This window comes from Macaca fascicularis, chromosome 12 (genome assembly GCF_037993035.2).
Source record: "Macaca fascicularis isolate 582-1 chromosome 12, T2T-MFA8v1.1".
Lineage (NCBI taxonomy): Eukaryota > Metazoa > Chordata > Mammalia > Primates > Cercopithecidae > Macaca > Macaca fascicularis.
Genome location: NC_088386.1, coordinates 121,601,959 through 121,616,751, shown reverse-complemented (window position 1 = coordinate 121,616,751; position 14,793 = coordinate 121,601,959). Strand labels below are relative to the sequence as shown.

The window sequence follows — 14,793 nt, the reverse complement described above, 5'->3', positions numbered from 1 at the left end:
GTGAGCTGAGGTCGCCCCACTGCACTCCAGCCTGGGCTATAGAGCAAGACTCGGTCTCCAAAAAAAAAAAAAGGAGCTAGGGAAAGATGGTGTGCTGCCCTCTCCTGGCAGCTTTGGCAAATCTTCACGTAGCTCATGAGACTTAATCAGCTGTGTTAAAACGTTCCAGTTTTGTGACTCATATTGAGAAGACCAGCAGGACAGGAAGGGGAGAGACCTTCTTTCGGTTCAATAGACTGCAGTAGCGAACAGCTGTTTGTCACTGGGGGTTTTCACACTTAAAAACATTTTTTTTTTTTTTTTTTTGCCTTTGTATTTGAATTTAGCTGCAAGAGTATTTTTAAAGATTCTGTAGGCATGTAACAAGTGCTAAATCACCCAAGGAGGAGGTCTCCATGTGTTTAGTGAAACTGTTCAGCAAAGCCAGGGCAGAACTATAGAAAAAAAGAAAGAGAGAGACAGAGAGAGAGAGAGAGAAAAGAGAAAAGTTCAGCTTCAATAAACTTATGCAAAATTTTGTGAAGAGAATATCTAAATAAAGTTAAGTAAAATTTATGGAGAAATTATGTAATATTTGTGCTATTTGCAAAGATAAAATTCTATATTATTTGTGGAGAGAAGGCTTCATAATCCCTTCTGTTCTCGGAGACTGTTGTATCACTCAAGTATGGAATGTCTTTCTATCTTTCTAGAATGGTTTCCATGATATAGTTTCTCCTAATATTCAGAAACCTTTGTTTGTTTTTGTTTGTTTGTTTTTGAGATGGAGTCTCATTCTGTCTCCCAGGCTGGAGTGCAATGGCACAATCTCGGCTCACTGCAACCTCCGCCTCCCGGATTGAAGCAATTATCCTGCCTTAGCTCCCCATTCCCTGCCCCCGGTGACTGGGATTACAGGCTGCCACCACGCCCAGCTAATTTTTGTATTTTTAGGAGAGATGGGGTTTTGTCATGTTGGTCAACCTGGTATTGAACTCCTGACCTCAGGTGATCCATCCATCTCAGCCTCCCAAAATGCTGGGATTACAGGCATGAGCCACTGCGCCCAGCCTAAGTCTGCTTAAAAGAAAAAAAAAAAAAAAATCCATTTTTAGGAATGAGGCCTGGCATGGTGGTTCATACTTGTAATCCCAGCACTTTGAGAGGCTAAAGTAAGCAGATGACTTGAGGTCAGAGTTCAAGATCAGCTTGGCCAACATGGAGAAACTCTATCTCTACAAAAAAAAAAAAAAAAAAAGCCAGGCATGGTGGCAGGTGCCTGTAATCCCAGCTACTTGGGAGGCTGAAGCAGGAGAATCTCTTGAACCAGGGAGGCAGAGGTTGCCTCCCTATGAGTCGAGATCGCACCACTGCACTGTAGCCCAGGCTATGGAGCAAGACTCTATCTCAAAAATATGCATAAATAAAATAAAAATAATCATCAAGTAAATTTTTAGAAATGAGTTTAGAAGAGATTTCTCTTCCAATGTGAAGTGCAGTCATTGCGTTATCACTTTGCATTATCACTCTCAGTGGTACTTGCATTTCAGTTCTATTCTCTAATTTTTCTCTCTCATCCTCAGTAAGTAGGTAAAACTGGTAAGTAACTAGCTGAGGTGGGCCTATGTGATGACTGTGCAGAGCCACAGTCAACAGTCCCAGTGTGTCTGCAAGTTATTATAACAGTTATACAATGACATGCTAGTCCATTTCCACCCTTAGCATTTATTTATTCATTCAATATGTATTGAGACAGCAAGAAATTTCCAGGATAAAAATAGACATTCTCAGGCCTCAAGAAGCCTCCATTCTAATGCAAACAATTATAAGCTGAATTTTTGGAATCAATACATGCTCCTTGGAAAAATGAAAAACACATTCCATGGTCAGATACATTTGAGAAACATAAGCAATATTATATCCCTTGCTTTGCAATTTCCACTGCACATCAGCACATTTGAAGCGCAGATAGTAGAGAAATTTACTTAACTTGACTTTCCCCACACTGCTTTACTGTGTAATAGAACAAAGGGTAATATTCCTCAGACAATGTTCCTCTCTGATACAAAAATAAGGCCTTTCATGGATATGACAGTAAGTACAGGGAAGAGACAGAGAAGGGAGATGCTGCTTGGGAAAGATAAAAAAGCCTTGTGGATAGGAGAGCACACTGATCCCAGACTTGAAAAATAAGCAATAGTTTGCCAGGAGTCAAGGACTAGGGAGGGTGTTCCAAGAAGAAGGAAGAGTCAGGCAACTCTTGGAGGCATGCCAGGAATATTTAAAAGTGAGACAGGGCCGGGCGCGGTGGCTCACGCCTGTAATCCCAACACTTCGGGAGGCCGAGGCAGGTGGATCACAAGGTCAAGAGATCAAGACCATCCTGGTCAACATGGTGAAACCCCGTCTCTACTAAAAATACAAAACTTAGCCGGGCGTGGTCATGTGTGCCTGTAATCCCAGCTACTTGGGAGGCTGAGGCAGGAGAATCGCTTGAACCCGGGAGGCGGAGGTTGCAGTGAACTGAGGTCACGCCATTGCACTCCAGCCTGGGATAACACAGCAAGACTCTGTCTCAGAAAAAAAAAAAAAAAAGTGAGACAGAAATAATTGTGGCGGGTATGTCCATGAGCCTGAGGTGTAGCAGGTGAATGGAGACAGGTCATGGACAAGCAAGCTGAACAGGAAGAGCAGAGCCAGGTCACACGGGGCCTTGAAATCCAAGCAGAGTTGTTCATGATTCATGCTGCCAGCAGTGGGCACCCTTAAGTATTGTGCATGGAGAAAGTCAACTCTGATCACTCTTTTGCTGCTGTGAAGAATGGATCTGGGAACAGAGGGTGAGTTTAGAAGCTGGAGCTGGGAAAACGGGTGAGAGACACTAACCCTGTGATCAAACTGCAGAGTCATCTTGCGAGACTGTTTGGATTCAAGAGAAAAAAAGCACAAATCATAAAGATGCTGGAGTGGCCCCCGTCGCCTTCTGTACTGGTGTCCTGGGCACATCCTGCTTCTCCCTAGCGCTCCATGCATGCTTACAGTAAAAACAGTGCTTTGTACTTTTTTGCTCAAAGCAAATGTTAAACATAGCCCATGTTTTGGATAAACGAATGACTGAAAATGAACACATTTAACCCCTTCTGGTCTAAAGTGTGCTTTTGTAATTCATTATTTATTTTATATGGATGTAGAAATCAAAATCCTTGGAAATTCCACGAGGCCTGGAGACTGTAATCGTCGGATATGAGTGTTCGGTTTCTCCAAGGGTAGGTCCCTTGTTTCATTATTTAGGTTTATATCAGACAAGTGACAGTACAGATTGTGTTCCTTCCTAGATCGTTCCTTGAATGATAAGCAACTTTGGTTCTGTTGGTTTCTCCCGAAAAGCCTCCTCCCCTTTCATATGCAAAGTTGATTGGGTTGGGTAGGATTACTCTTGACACCTTTTGGTCCTTCAAATAACTTTCTCATTTTCTGGGAACAAAGTCATTAAATGCAGCATTCCAAATACCATCCCTGTCAAAATAACTGACAACTAGGGATTATTAACTAGCTGTAATGCAGCATTTACTTTAGAAAACAAATGCTTTGAAGTGACAGTACAGTTGGGGTTCCCTCCCCCCACTTTAAAGTGTCTGTCCATAGGATCCTGGGGAAATCCAGAAGCCAGATACATTTTGGTGAATACATCTTGGTCTTTTGTGTTGTTGGTTAAATCTACACCAGTACTCTGGAAGCTGATATCTATGTGTGCATGTGTGGGCGAGGATATGTTTTCTTTTCAGAATGTGGAAAGGGTTTGATGTGCTCAGGTGTTAATATTCACAGACACTTGTGCACATGCGCAGCTGCAGGGCTGATGTCTTACCACACTAGTCCATGGTCCACAAAAATATAATAACCAGTGAATGGAACTTAGCTTTCTTCCAGGAGTTACATTCCCAACCTCATCTCAACCTTGGAGATTTTGCTCCTAGGTGGCGCTCTGCTTAGTTGAAGTCCTAGTTGAACTTGTCCTCTCCTGTGAAATTTTAGTCTCGAAAAGTCAAAAGTTAAGACCTGGGAAATTGAAGAGTGATTAAATCAATGATGAATGAAAGTGAAGGGAGGTAAGTTTTCAAAAGAGAGCAAATTCAGGGACAGGCACAGTGGCTCACGCCTGTAATCCTAACACTTTGGGAGGCCGAGGTGGGTCGATCACTTGAGGTCAGGAGTTTGAGACCAGCCTGGCCAACATGGTGAAACCTGTCTCTATTAAAAATACAAAAATTAGCCGGGTGTGGTGGTGCAGGTCTGTAATCCCAGCTACTTGGGAAGCTGAGGCAGGAGAATCATTTGAACCCAAAAGGTGGAGGTTGCAGTAAGCCAAGATCACGTCACTGCACTCTGGCCTGGGCGACAGAGCTAGACTCCGTCTCAAAAAAAAAAAAAAAAAAGAACAAATTCAAAAAGGAAGCTATATATGAGGCAACTATGCATAAAGCGGGGGTTTGGTATATAGAACCACCTGGTTTTACATCTTAAGTCCATAAAGCCACTCAGTAGTTATAAGACGTTCAATAGGTAACAGAAACTCTCTAGCCTCAATTTTCTCATCCGTGAAATGGGTATAATATTACCTACGTCAAAAGTATGCTGTAAGAACAACATTAGATAATACAGCATTCTGAGCACTGTGTCCAGCACAAAAGATGTCCTCAACAAAAGCTATTTTAGGAACCCGATTTATCTGGAGAAGTGTTTTTGACATGAAGGATAATGTTCATTTGTAGCACAGAATGAAGGACAAAGATTTGTCCAACAGGTGAGCTGGGTGCTAGTGCTAAAGATCTCTAGTGCTTCTTGAGTGAAAAACTTATGGCAAGGATGTATTTATTATTCTGAATGAAGCGTACAGCAGCTCTGAGCCAGTACTGACAGCATGTAAACATTTATTCCTAATGCACATGCAATTTAAGTTGGAGGTAAATTTACCCACAAGTTAGAAAGAATACTCCTTTCTGGAAAGACTCTCAAGCTAGCTGTTTCAAATATGTTAATGGAAAACAAAAGAATCAAGAAGGAATTCTTCCATTTAACCAGTCATGATTTTTCTGTTCTTTTCCTTTTCAGTTGACAAAAGAGGGATAATGATCTCCTTTCCTGGAAACTCAGGTTGAATTAAGGGATCTACAATGCATAGAAGATGTCATAAATCCTAGTGAAAACAGCTGCACATATTCATAAATAATGCATAGCACTCTGAAATCACTAGCTGTGATTCATTTTTTCCCCTCCTTAAAAAGTATTATTTTTAAAGGCATACTACTTAAAAGTTAGAGAACCTAAAATTGCAAGATTAAAGTAATGAAAAAAAAATTCAAAACAAACATCATCAAAAGATTTTGTCATAGATTTCTAGAGGCATTTTGCTTATTATCCCGAACAACACATACATCTTCTCTGTCATAAAACAGTTTTGTTTGGTTCAATTTTTGAAAGCCAAGTATAGATTGCAAAGTGCACTTCACACGCTAGGTGGCGCCATGTATCCACCTAGTGTTATGCTACTTTTCCACAGGCTGGGTTGGCCCGCCCCGTCTGAAGCCAGACATTCGTTTTAATAGTTAAATCGATATATTTTATAATGTGAATGCTTGCAGGCATTAAAAAAAGAGGCATTTAAAACTGGTATGGGGAATATTTAAGTAAATGCTGAGGTTGGCAAAAAAAAAAAGTGTCCTGTCTCTCTAATACCTGCTGTCCAGACCCTAGAAGATAATAACTTCCTCTATAGACTTAATGTTTTCATTGTATTTACTCATACCTTAATTTGAAGAGGTGAGTAAGTAGTATTGGGGGCAGGAGAGCTGACAGTTCTTAAATGCTACCTGTAGCCAATTTCTACTTACTTTGCCTCCAACCCATATATGAGACCTACAAGGTAAGAAGAAATGCCAGACCTAAACTCCCTATTACATGGTAAATAACTGAGTATCTAATTTTGTAATTATGAAAGAAGGAGTAATGAATATAATCGGCTCGAGTGGGGTACCAAGAATAACGTGGGGGGAATCAATTTGCCTCAGGTGCAGGCAATAATGAGACGCAGGGTCTATGGAGAACTTAAAACCAGTGATAGAACCAACTAGAAATCTGTCTGCTTTTTCTTATCACCATGCACTAGCAGTTCTATACCAGGTGGGTGATAGTGGGGTGGGCTAAGCATTCCTTCAGTGACTATTGCCTTTGGAATACCACCGACTGAACTACTTTCCTCTTTAGAATTTTCCAGCAAGCAGAAAAGTTGAATCTTTTGGAAAGAGGAAAAGCTGTTAGGAAAAGGAGAAAGAATTAGTATTTTTCCAATGGGTAATGTCTATCCAGGACTTTACACACCTATGTTATCACGTTAATCCTCAACAACAACCCCAGACTCAGAAAGGTTTAACATATTCCAGGTCTCACAGCCACTAACCGGTAGAGCTAGCATTCTAATAAATCTTTACTTCCTGTAAGTCTCAGGTTCTTGTCTGTCTTAGGTTTTTCAGTGGTAAATCTCAGGTTTTTGAGTGGTTAATAGCATAGCCTTTGACATTTAATAACTACAAAACCTTGGATGAGGTATGTAACCTCACTCACTTTGGTATCTTTGATTGTGATGTGGGATAATAATAGTACCCATCAATGAGGACTGTAGGGAACACACGTCCAATAATGCAGGCGTGCTCTGAGCCCAGTCCTGGCACATGGTAAGCACATCAGAGGTGACAATAAATGGCACATAATGTTCATTATGCAAACTTCACCTAAGAACCTTGAATAACATTTTGTCCCTCCCAGACGGTAAAGGATGCTGGAGTACGTACTTCTGCTACTTCACACCTGTAGCTTTGGTGGTTTAGTTGATAACTCTGACCTTGGATGCTGAAGAGAGGGACACGCACAGGTACCAGGGACAGCAGAGTCAGATAACAGGCACCCTCAGAGTCCACTGGGCCCAATCCCCCCCCCCCTTATTTGTCAATTGGCTCAAGACTTTTTTGAGAACATCTTCTTGCTTATTATATCCTCCTTGCTCTGACAGAATAAATGACAAGGTTGTTGGTGGCAGGCATGAGCTTGTTTTGTTTTATTCCACTCTATAATGGAGTTACTGAGAGACTGATCATGGAACTTCCGGACTTTAAAAAGTGACCCCCAAATATTCTGCTGCATAAAGTATGTAAAAGTGAATAAGCATGTAATGGCTAAATAATATGTAAGTTACTTAGCCCATACTGCGGCTCAGTTGTAAAGAGTTACCACCCTCTGAATTCTTTGTATTAAGGTAGAAAGGAAATAATTCCAACATTTCATTTTACATATTCCTTGAATCAGCTGCCATTTAAAAGTAATAACAAATTTTATTTTCTGCCTTAGATATGACATTAATTAAAGTTTATAGAGAGCGCCACAAAGAACTAAACCTAACATTTTTATAAAACAATCTGGCAGGACTGTAGAAAGCACACATACGATAATGCTTTTTATATATTTTTTGCACTTGCATTGTTTTAATGCAACTATGCTATAATACTTGGTAACAGATCAACTTAGCCACTGACGTTCTTATTTGTAATATGAATTTATTCCACATTTCACAGGGCTAGATCCAAATTCTTTGGTAAATATCATTTTTATAACAAATAAGCATAATTTCTTTGTAACATAATCTTTGTTAACATAGCACTTTATTTCACAATTTAAAGTTAGTACAGAGGAACGCTTCTCAAACATGATTCTGATGTTGTACTGTGAACTTGGTGAGGGTGTTCCAAGTCCTCCCCTTAGGGTTTTTCATGTTTGGAAATATACGTAAGATTGACATGTATGCAGAAGGAAGCGAATAATAAGAGCCAATTTTAAGATGTATCACACAGCCTGATAGAAGCCGTGTGGTGGTGAGAAGCTGTGTATTAATGAGTTCAGATTTTGCTGGTTCTGTTCTGTGTGTTGTTTCTGCTTTTCTTCCATTTCCATCATGTGATGTAATCATGAGCATAGAATCAAATCAGCTGTATAAATGTACAAATGGCATGGAAAACATGTTCCCAGTTCAGGTCTGATAGGAGAATCTGGAATATCACAGAATCTCAGAAAAAAAAAAAACAAACAGAAAGAAAACACATTTGTCCAACACTTGAGCAACAGATGATAGAGAAGGGGCCTTTGGTCACACAGAGTCAGGGTGGCACATGCTCTCCCATTACATATTCTGTGGCTCTCTCGTTCCCAGCACTGCTTACTCCTGTCCACTGTAGAACGTTAGTCTCAAAGAAGGAAAGACTTGAAATTGTATCCAACTGATCAGATAAAATGTCTTTGGTCTATAGGACAAAGGGCTAAATTAAAGCATGCATGACTTTGGCAAAACAAGTCATCTCCGTGCTCATAGTAGCCTGAGAATTCTAAAGAGAAAATATTTTTGAAGTTTTTCTACTCTTACATTTTACGGTGTTTTGGATTTTGTTTTTACTTTTCTTTTCCTTTTTTTTTTTTTTTTTTTTTTTTTTTGAGTAGTTTTAGGTTCACAGCAAAATTGAAAGAGGTTTCCCATATTGCCCTTAGGACTTGTTTTTGTTTTTCTGCTTGATCCTATTGAAGGCAAAAATTAAATGAGGATGCAGCTTTGCAACCTTTAAGATTACATTATTTAGAGTTGGGGTGGGCACCCAGGAGATGAAATTAGATTTCTGGCTGGGCGCAGTGGCTCACGCCTGTAATCCCAGCACTTTGGGACGCTGAGGCAGGTAGATCATGAGGTCAGAAATTTGAGACCAGCCTGGCCAACATGGTGAAACCCCGTCTCTACTAAAAATACAAAAAATATTAGCCAGGTGTGGTGGCAGACACCTGTAATCTCAGCTACTCAGGAGGCTGAAGCAGGAGAATCGTTCGAACCTGGAGGCAGAGGTTGCAATGAGCTGAGATCGCACCATTACATGCCAGCCTAGGCAACAAGAGTGAAACTCCATCTCCGAAAAAAAAAAAAAAGAATTAGATTTCTGATTTCACACTCTAGGCCTTACTCTCCTGCCTCCCCTTATTGTTAGCCTTTCTCACACTCTCCAGGCTCCTAGGCATGCTTCATGTGCAAATGTCCTATCTGGAAAGTTCAATGAAAGCTCAGAACTCACAGACCCTGCTTTGGAAATATTAAGGACTGAAGAACAGGAACAAAATCAGACTGAGAAAAAAAATTTTGAAGCATATATACAGGAAGATGTTTATAGAGAGAGATGCTGAGTAAGTCAACAAATGATGACTGAGGGCCCCACTTTGTGCTGGGCATTGGCGGAAGACCTCTGAACTAAGCACAGTCCTAGCAAAGAAATTCACCTAAGTCCTTCACCCTAGTCTTCACATGTACTAACCCCACATCCCTATCTTTGGGTTGTCTATCTTCTTTTTTCAAGTCTGTAGAAAACAATTCTGGCATCTGAGCATGTTCAGAAACACACTCTAGATATGCATCAAGCTGTGGACCCCCTGACATGTTCCATTATCCAGGAATGCCGGCCAATGCTGGTGTAATGACACACCTGGAGAGCCCATGGAAAGAGAGAACCCGCCTCTGCTCCAGAGGCAGCCCTGGCAGGCTCTCATTCTCCAGCAAGGTCGTCAAGCAAAGGGGATGTTAGGAGCTTGGTGAGAGGCCAGGGGGCTGCTATGAAAAGGAGTAAGCATTTGCTAAGTAATCCTGAAGGGGCAAGTTGAAAGGAACGGTGCTTACTCGCCTGGATAACAGCTATTAAGTATACAGAAGGGACTGGGTTGGGCAAGTTTTGTCCTGGGTGGTGAGGACACAGGTATCATCACACACAGGACCCACAGAGATCATGGCTTCAGAGGCAAAGCCCTACGTGGTTTCTAAGCACTCTGTGTAGGTTTCTAAAGAGATTTGGTCTGTCAAACTTTGGAATGTGTGTCCAGAGGAAATTACACGTGACCTTTTCTTACCTCCCTCCTCCAAATCAAGGATGATCAGAGATAATTCAGTTTAGAGTGACAAGCCTCTGAAGAAGTTGAGGTTTCAGTTCGACACTTGGGTCACTCTTAGCTTTGTAATTCCTTGACATGAGAATCTGCTAGTAAAAAAAATATGTGTGTGTGAGTGAATGTGAGTGTGATTGTGTTTGTGTGTATGTATGTATGTGTGTGTGTGTGTGCGTGTTAGTGGAGGCTGTGGCTCCCACATCCTTCCTTCCTAGAAAAACGAATTCAAACATGTCTTGGGAACATTTTTCCAAGGAGAGCTGCAGTTCTGTTTGGAGACACATCTTAGCTGCTCCATTCTTGCAGGAAAGCATGGTTTGATATGGCCTGTACATCAGCTGCTATAGCATCCCCTGTGCAGCAAGAGTATAGATGGCACTGTCTCCAATGGGGCCACTGAAGAAGGAGGCTGAGATCAGCCAGAGATGGAGGAATCACATGAACATCATCATCATCTGCTGTGTCTAAGAGCGTTCACATCTCTTTCTTCCGAGTACACGGCTTTCTACTCTATTACAGAGGACACAAAAGAGAAAGTAACGTGCTCCAAGTTTAATACATGACTCCTGTGCAGTTTGACTTTATTCACTAAGAAAATAAATTAACTTTCTAATGGTAGGCACAAAAATTCAGTATGATTTCCAAAGATTTCTATGACGGTAAACGCAGAAACATGCCTGCATTATAAGGAAGTTCCAAGAAAATGTGCCTCATTGCCCCACGTCTAGTCTATTTACTCAGGAGCAAATTAAGAAAGAATAAAACCTTATTTTTATCTCTCTGAGTGTCAGAGAATAATATGTCTTTCCGGGCAAACTCTAAATGCTTTAGAACTCACACTTTTTTCCAGAGTTTCCCATTTTCTCTTACATATTTTGAAGTTCCAGTCAGATACAATGATACATTTCTACAGATCTTGTGTCCGCTGTAGTTACCTGAAGCTAAAACTAATTGCAAAGGCAAGCAAACATACCTTCCCCTTTGTTTATACACAAACTCTGGTGGTGGGCTGTCACTATTGGCCCCAGGTCCATGGAGAATGGGGACCAGTCACTTTGGTCACCTCTGTGAATCTCTGCTGGAGTAATGTCAAGCCCTTCTACCTAACTCCACTTGCAACAATTCTTAGACAGCTCCAACCATGACATGAAAACGGTGAGTGACAAACGAGGACCAAGAAAACTGAATAGAGATGGGATGAGAACAACAATCTGAGAAGTAACACAGATCTTTCTGTATGGAGGGTAATGCCCCATAATGTGGCTGGAATGTCACAGCCTTCGTAAGGTCAGATTCCTCCATAGACAAGCATCACTAGAATTATTTAGAGGTGAGTGACTGATTTTGTTTGTTTTATTTATTTTTTATTTTATTTTTTTGAGATGGAGTCTCACTCTGTTGCCCAGGCTGGAATGCAGTGGCACAATCTCAGCTCACTGCAACCTCTGCCTCCCAGGTTCAAGCCATCCTCCTGCCTCAGCCTCCCAAGTAGCTGCGATTACAGGTGTGCGCCACCACGTCCAACTAATTTTTTGTATTTTTAGTAGAGATGGGGTTTCACCATATTGGCCAGACTGGTCTCAAACTCCTAACGTCAGGTGATCCACCTGCCTCGGCCTCCCAAAGTGTTGGGATTACAGGTGTGAGCCACCGCACCTGGCCTTTTGTTTGTTTTCATAGATCATGTGGATTCCAGTGATTTTCCTAGTAAGAAGTCTACTAATCTCCTATTAAGAATTCTGGGTTTTAATAACTACCAGGAGTCTTGGTGTTGTAAAAACTGCTTAAAAAGTGACCAGAGGGATTGTTTGTTTGATAATGCTAGGTGTTCCCTATCCTTGTTTAGGTATGAGTAGTCACTGTTAGATTCAACAGTTTTACATGTTTTTTCACCATTGTCTTACATGCCTGAGCACAGGGCAGTGCCATCCTGGTTGTAATTAAAAGAGATATCTTAGTCAAGACTATGGTTGAGGGCATGGGAATTAGGTGAGAAAAGGACTTTTAATTTTTAATTTTTTTTTTTTTTTTTTTGAGATGGAGTCTTGCTCTGTCGCCCAGGCTGGAGTGCAGTGGCATGATCTCAGCTAACTGCAAGCTCTGCCTCCCAGGTTCACCACATTCTCCTGCCTGAGCCTCCTGAGTAGCTGGGACTACAGGCACCCGCCACCATGCCCGGCTAATTTTTTGTATTTTTAGTAGAGATGGGGTTTCACCATGTTAGCCAGGATGGTCTCGATCTCCTGACCTTGTGATCCGCCCACCTCTGCTTCCCAAAGTGCTGGGATTATAGGCATGAGCCACCGTGCCTGGCCAATAAGTATTTGTTGACCTAAGTTGAATGCTAAGTCAGAGGAGCTCAGAGCAATGTTCACATGAGCTCTGCTTACCACTTCATCTCTAGAGTATAGGAATGCATGTATACTACAACTGGCCATAAGCCACAGAGGAGAAACCCAGAAGCCAGCCTTCTAATTTATAGTTCTGATAGCCCATGTATGATTTGACTGTGTGTCAGAATCTCTATCAGCAGGTAAGGAAACAACAGCATATAAAGGCATCTTGGACTTTCTCCCTTGCTACATTTTGAAAAATGAAGAACTTCCCATCAGGTGAGCAAAGAGTTGATAATGCAGAGGCACAAAGGGTATACCTTGTTTCTATTCTGGAAGTCTATCCCAGGAACCTGCTTTCACTGAGAGTTTGAAGGGGCTTAGGGTGAAACAGCTATAAAGACAATTAGGAGAAAAGCAAAACAAAACAAATAATACAAAACCTCTCTGAGATATTGAAGATAATATACTAGCAAGGGTCATAAACTCGAAAACCTGATTGTATTAGTGCAATCCTCTGCCAATTAGCTAAACTTATCTTCTTTCAGTACCCAATGATTTTAAGCTTTAAATGTTGGTAAGTACAATATTTTTGGAACAGCTTTAATCAGCTAAGTTGGCAGTTTAGCTTATTTATTTTATTCAGTGTCTTACTGTTTCTACTTCTTTTATATCCAAAAAGTGTTTGAGTTGGTACATTTAGTTATAAAGGCATTTAACATTTATATAAAGGCATTTACATTTTAAATTAAGACACAAGAAATTCTAAATGGTACTTGAGATACCCTTGAGAGAAGCATCTCATTTCTTGTATTTGCAGATACCTCATATATTTATAAATCAACTCTTTTGCATATTTAAGGCAGACAAAAATACAAAGAGGCACAATGTCTCTCATTAGAGAAAAATGCAATTATTCTACTTAGTTATGTTTTTAAAATAGCCTGACATTTAAAATAATAGATGAATATATAATTTGCTCAGCAGTAATGGGCAGTTCCCTTGGAGGTATCATCAGTGTTTTATAAGTTACTATTTCAGAGGAGTTTCATGAATGCAAAGATTAAAGCTAGGAAGCAGAGAGAAACCACTCCAGAATGACACCACCCTACTTAACACCCATAATACTTAACAGTAACAACAATTAAACCTCACAAATTAAGTCAATGTATTGAATTCCTATTGGGTGAGCTAAAGATAGGACATTTATGTGTAGTGATTTTTTCCCCATACTAATTCCGCATCCACAACCACGTACCCAAACAAACATCACAGCAATATATTATACTGTAAGGTATTAAATGATATTTCAGTGTATGCCTTTATTTCTTGTCTCATTTCTCCAAGTGATAATTGAGATCTCATTTACCATGCATGAGCACTTACATTCCCTTTCTGAGAACATTTCTGATATTGTCGGGATAAGAGAGAAAAGTCATTTATTTAAAGGTTGCCTTATTAATAATCTGTAGTTTTTGTTAAATATCTAGATTATCTGACCAGTCAATTTGTCTCTATAGACTAAGAAAGAAGAAAGACTAGCTGCCATACTCAATCCAAATGCATCGGGGTATGAATATTCATAAGGACATCAATATTCAACAGTGTCTTACAGTCATGCTCCAAGCTAAATAAAAATAAAACCACCAGAAACATTACAGTATAATAGGATAAGAGCTAAGAAATATGTACAGATTCATTGACAACATCTGTGCAAGTGTTGTGGACAAAACATTTAAAAAGAAATCTACATAAAACAAAGTAGATAAATTTATCAAATATTGATAAATTTTCAGAGACAATATAAAAGTACACAAAACATGAAACAGAGAAAGGATTTAAAAAATAACCACTAAGCCAATACGTATAGTACAAGTTTACAACATTTATATTACAGAATGATGGAAACCAGAGACAAAAACGATTTGGTAACAAACAGCAAAGAAAGTCTCACCACCAATCACAAGAAAGAAAGACATTCTTTTTCAAATGAAAACAGACTGCCAGAGCTCATCCCCCGCGTCCCCCAACCCATACACACATAGAAAAACAAAAGCAAATGAGAAAGTTGTCTACAGCAACAGGACAGACAGAGGTGGGAAGCATTTGGCAAGTTGCATCACAGGAAGTCAATCACGATTGGCTAACGATGATGGTACCTGGCTCTGTTGCAGGTCACTGGTTTGCCTGAGAGGAGCGACTGATGGAGGAGGCACACCTGACGTCGACGCAGACCGGCCTAATTTGCAGCTTACTTTAGGCTCTGGAAACAAGGGGGAAAAGACACGATATTAGCTGACTGACATCTGAAATAATGAAGTGGCTTTTCAGTCTTCCAGTTTGTTTTGTTAGTTATTCTTGGAATATACAAAATGCTCCTATGTTTGCTAATCATTAGCGGGAGATAAAACCCTTTCATAACAGTTGACTCTAAAAGGAGCTTTATTCCCAGATCAGCTTCTGG

General features: G+C 40.4%; 1 protein-coding gene across 4 annotated transcripts in view; it reads right to left on the bottom strand.

Moving 5' to 3' along the window:
- The window catches only part of NYAP2 (neuronal tyrosine-phosphorylated phosphoinositide-3-kinase adaptor 2), a 327,009-nt gene that overhangs the window by 63,650 nt on the left and 248,566 nt on the right, over positions 1-14,793 (bottom strand). For 3 of the 4 annotated variants that reach the window (XM_015432881.3, XM_045367793.3, XM_015432880.3), the window contains one exon: positions 14,489-14,592. In XM_015432881.3, coding sequence (XP_015288367.3) covers positions 14,489-14,592 — 104 coding nt within the window. Of the gene's footprint in view, positions 1-7,572; positions 10,507-14,488; positions 14,593-14,793 lie in introns of those variants that run through there. The other variant, XM_045367792.3, reaches the window with a different exon arrangement.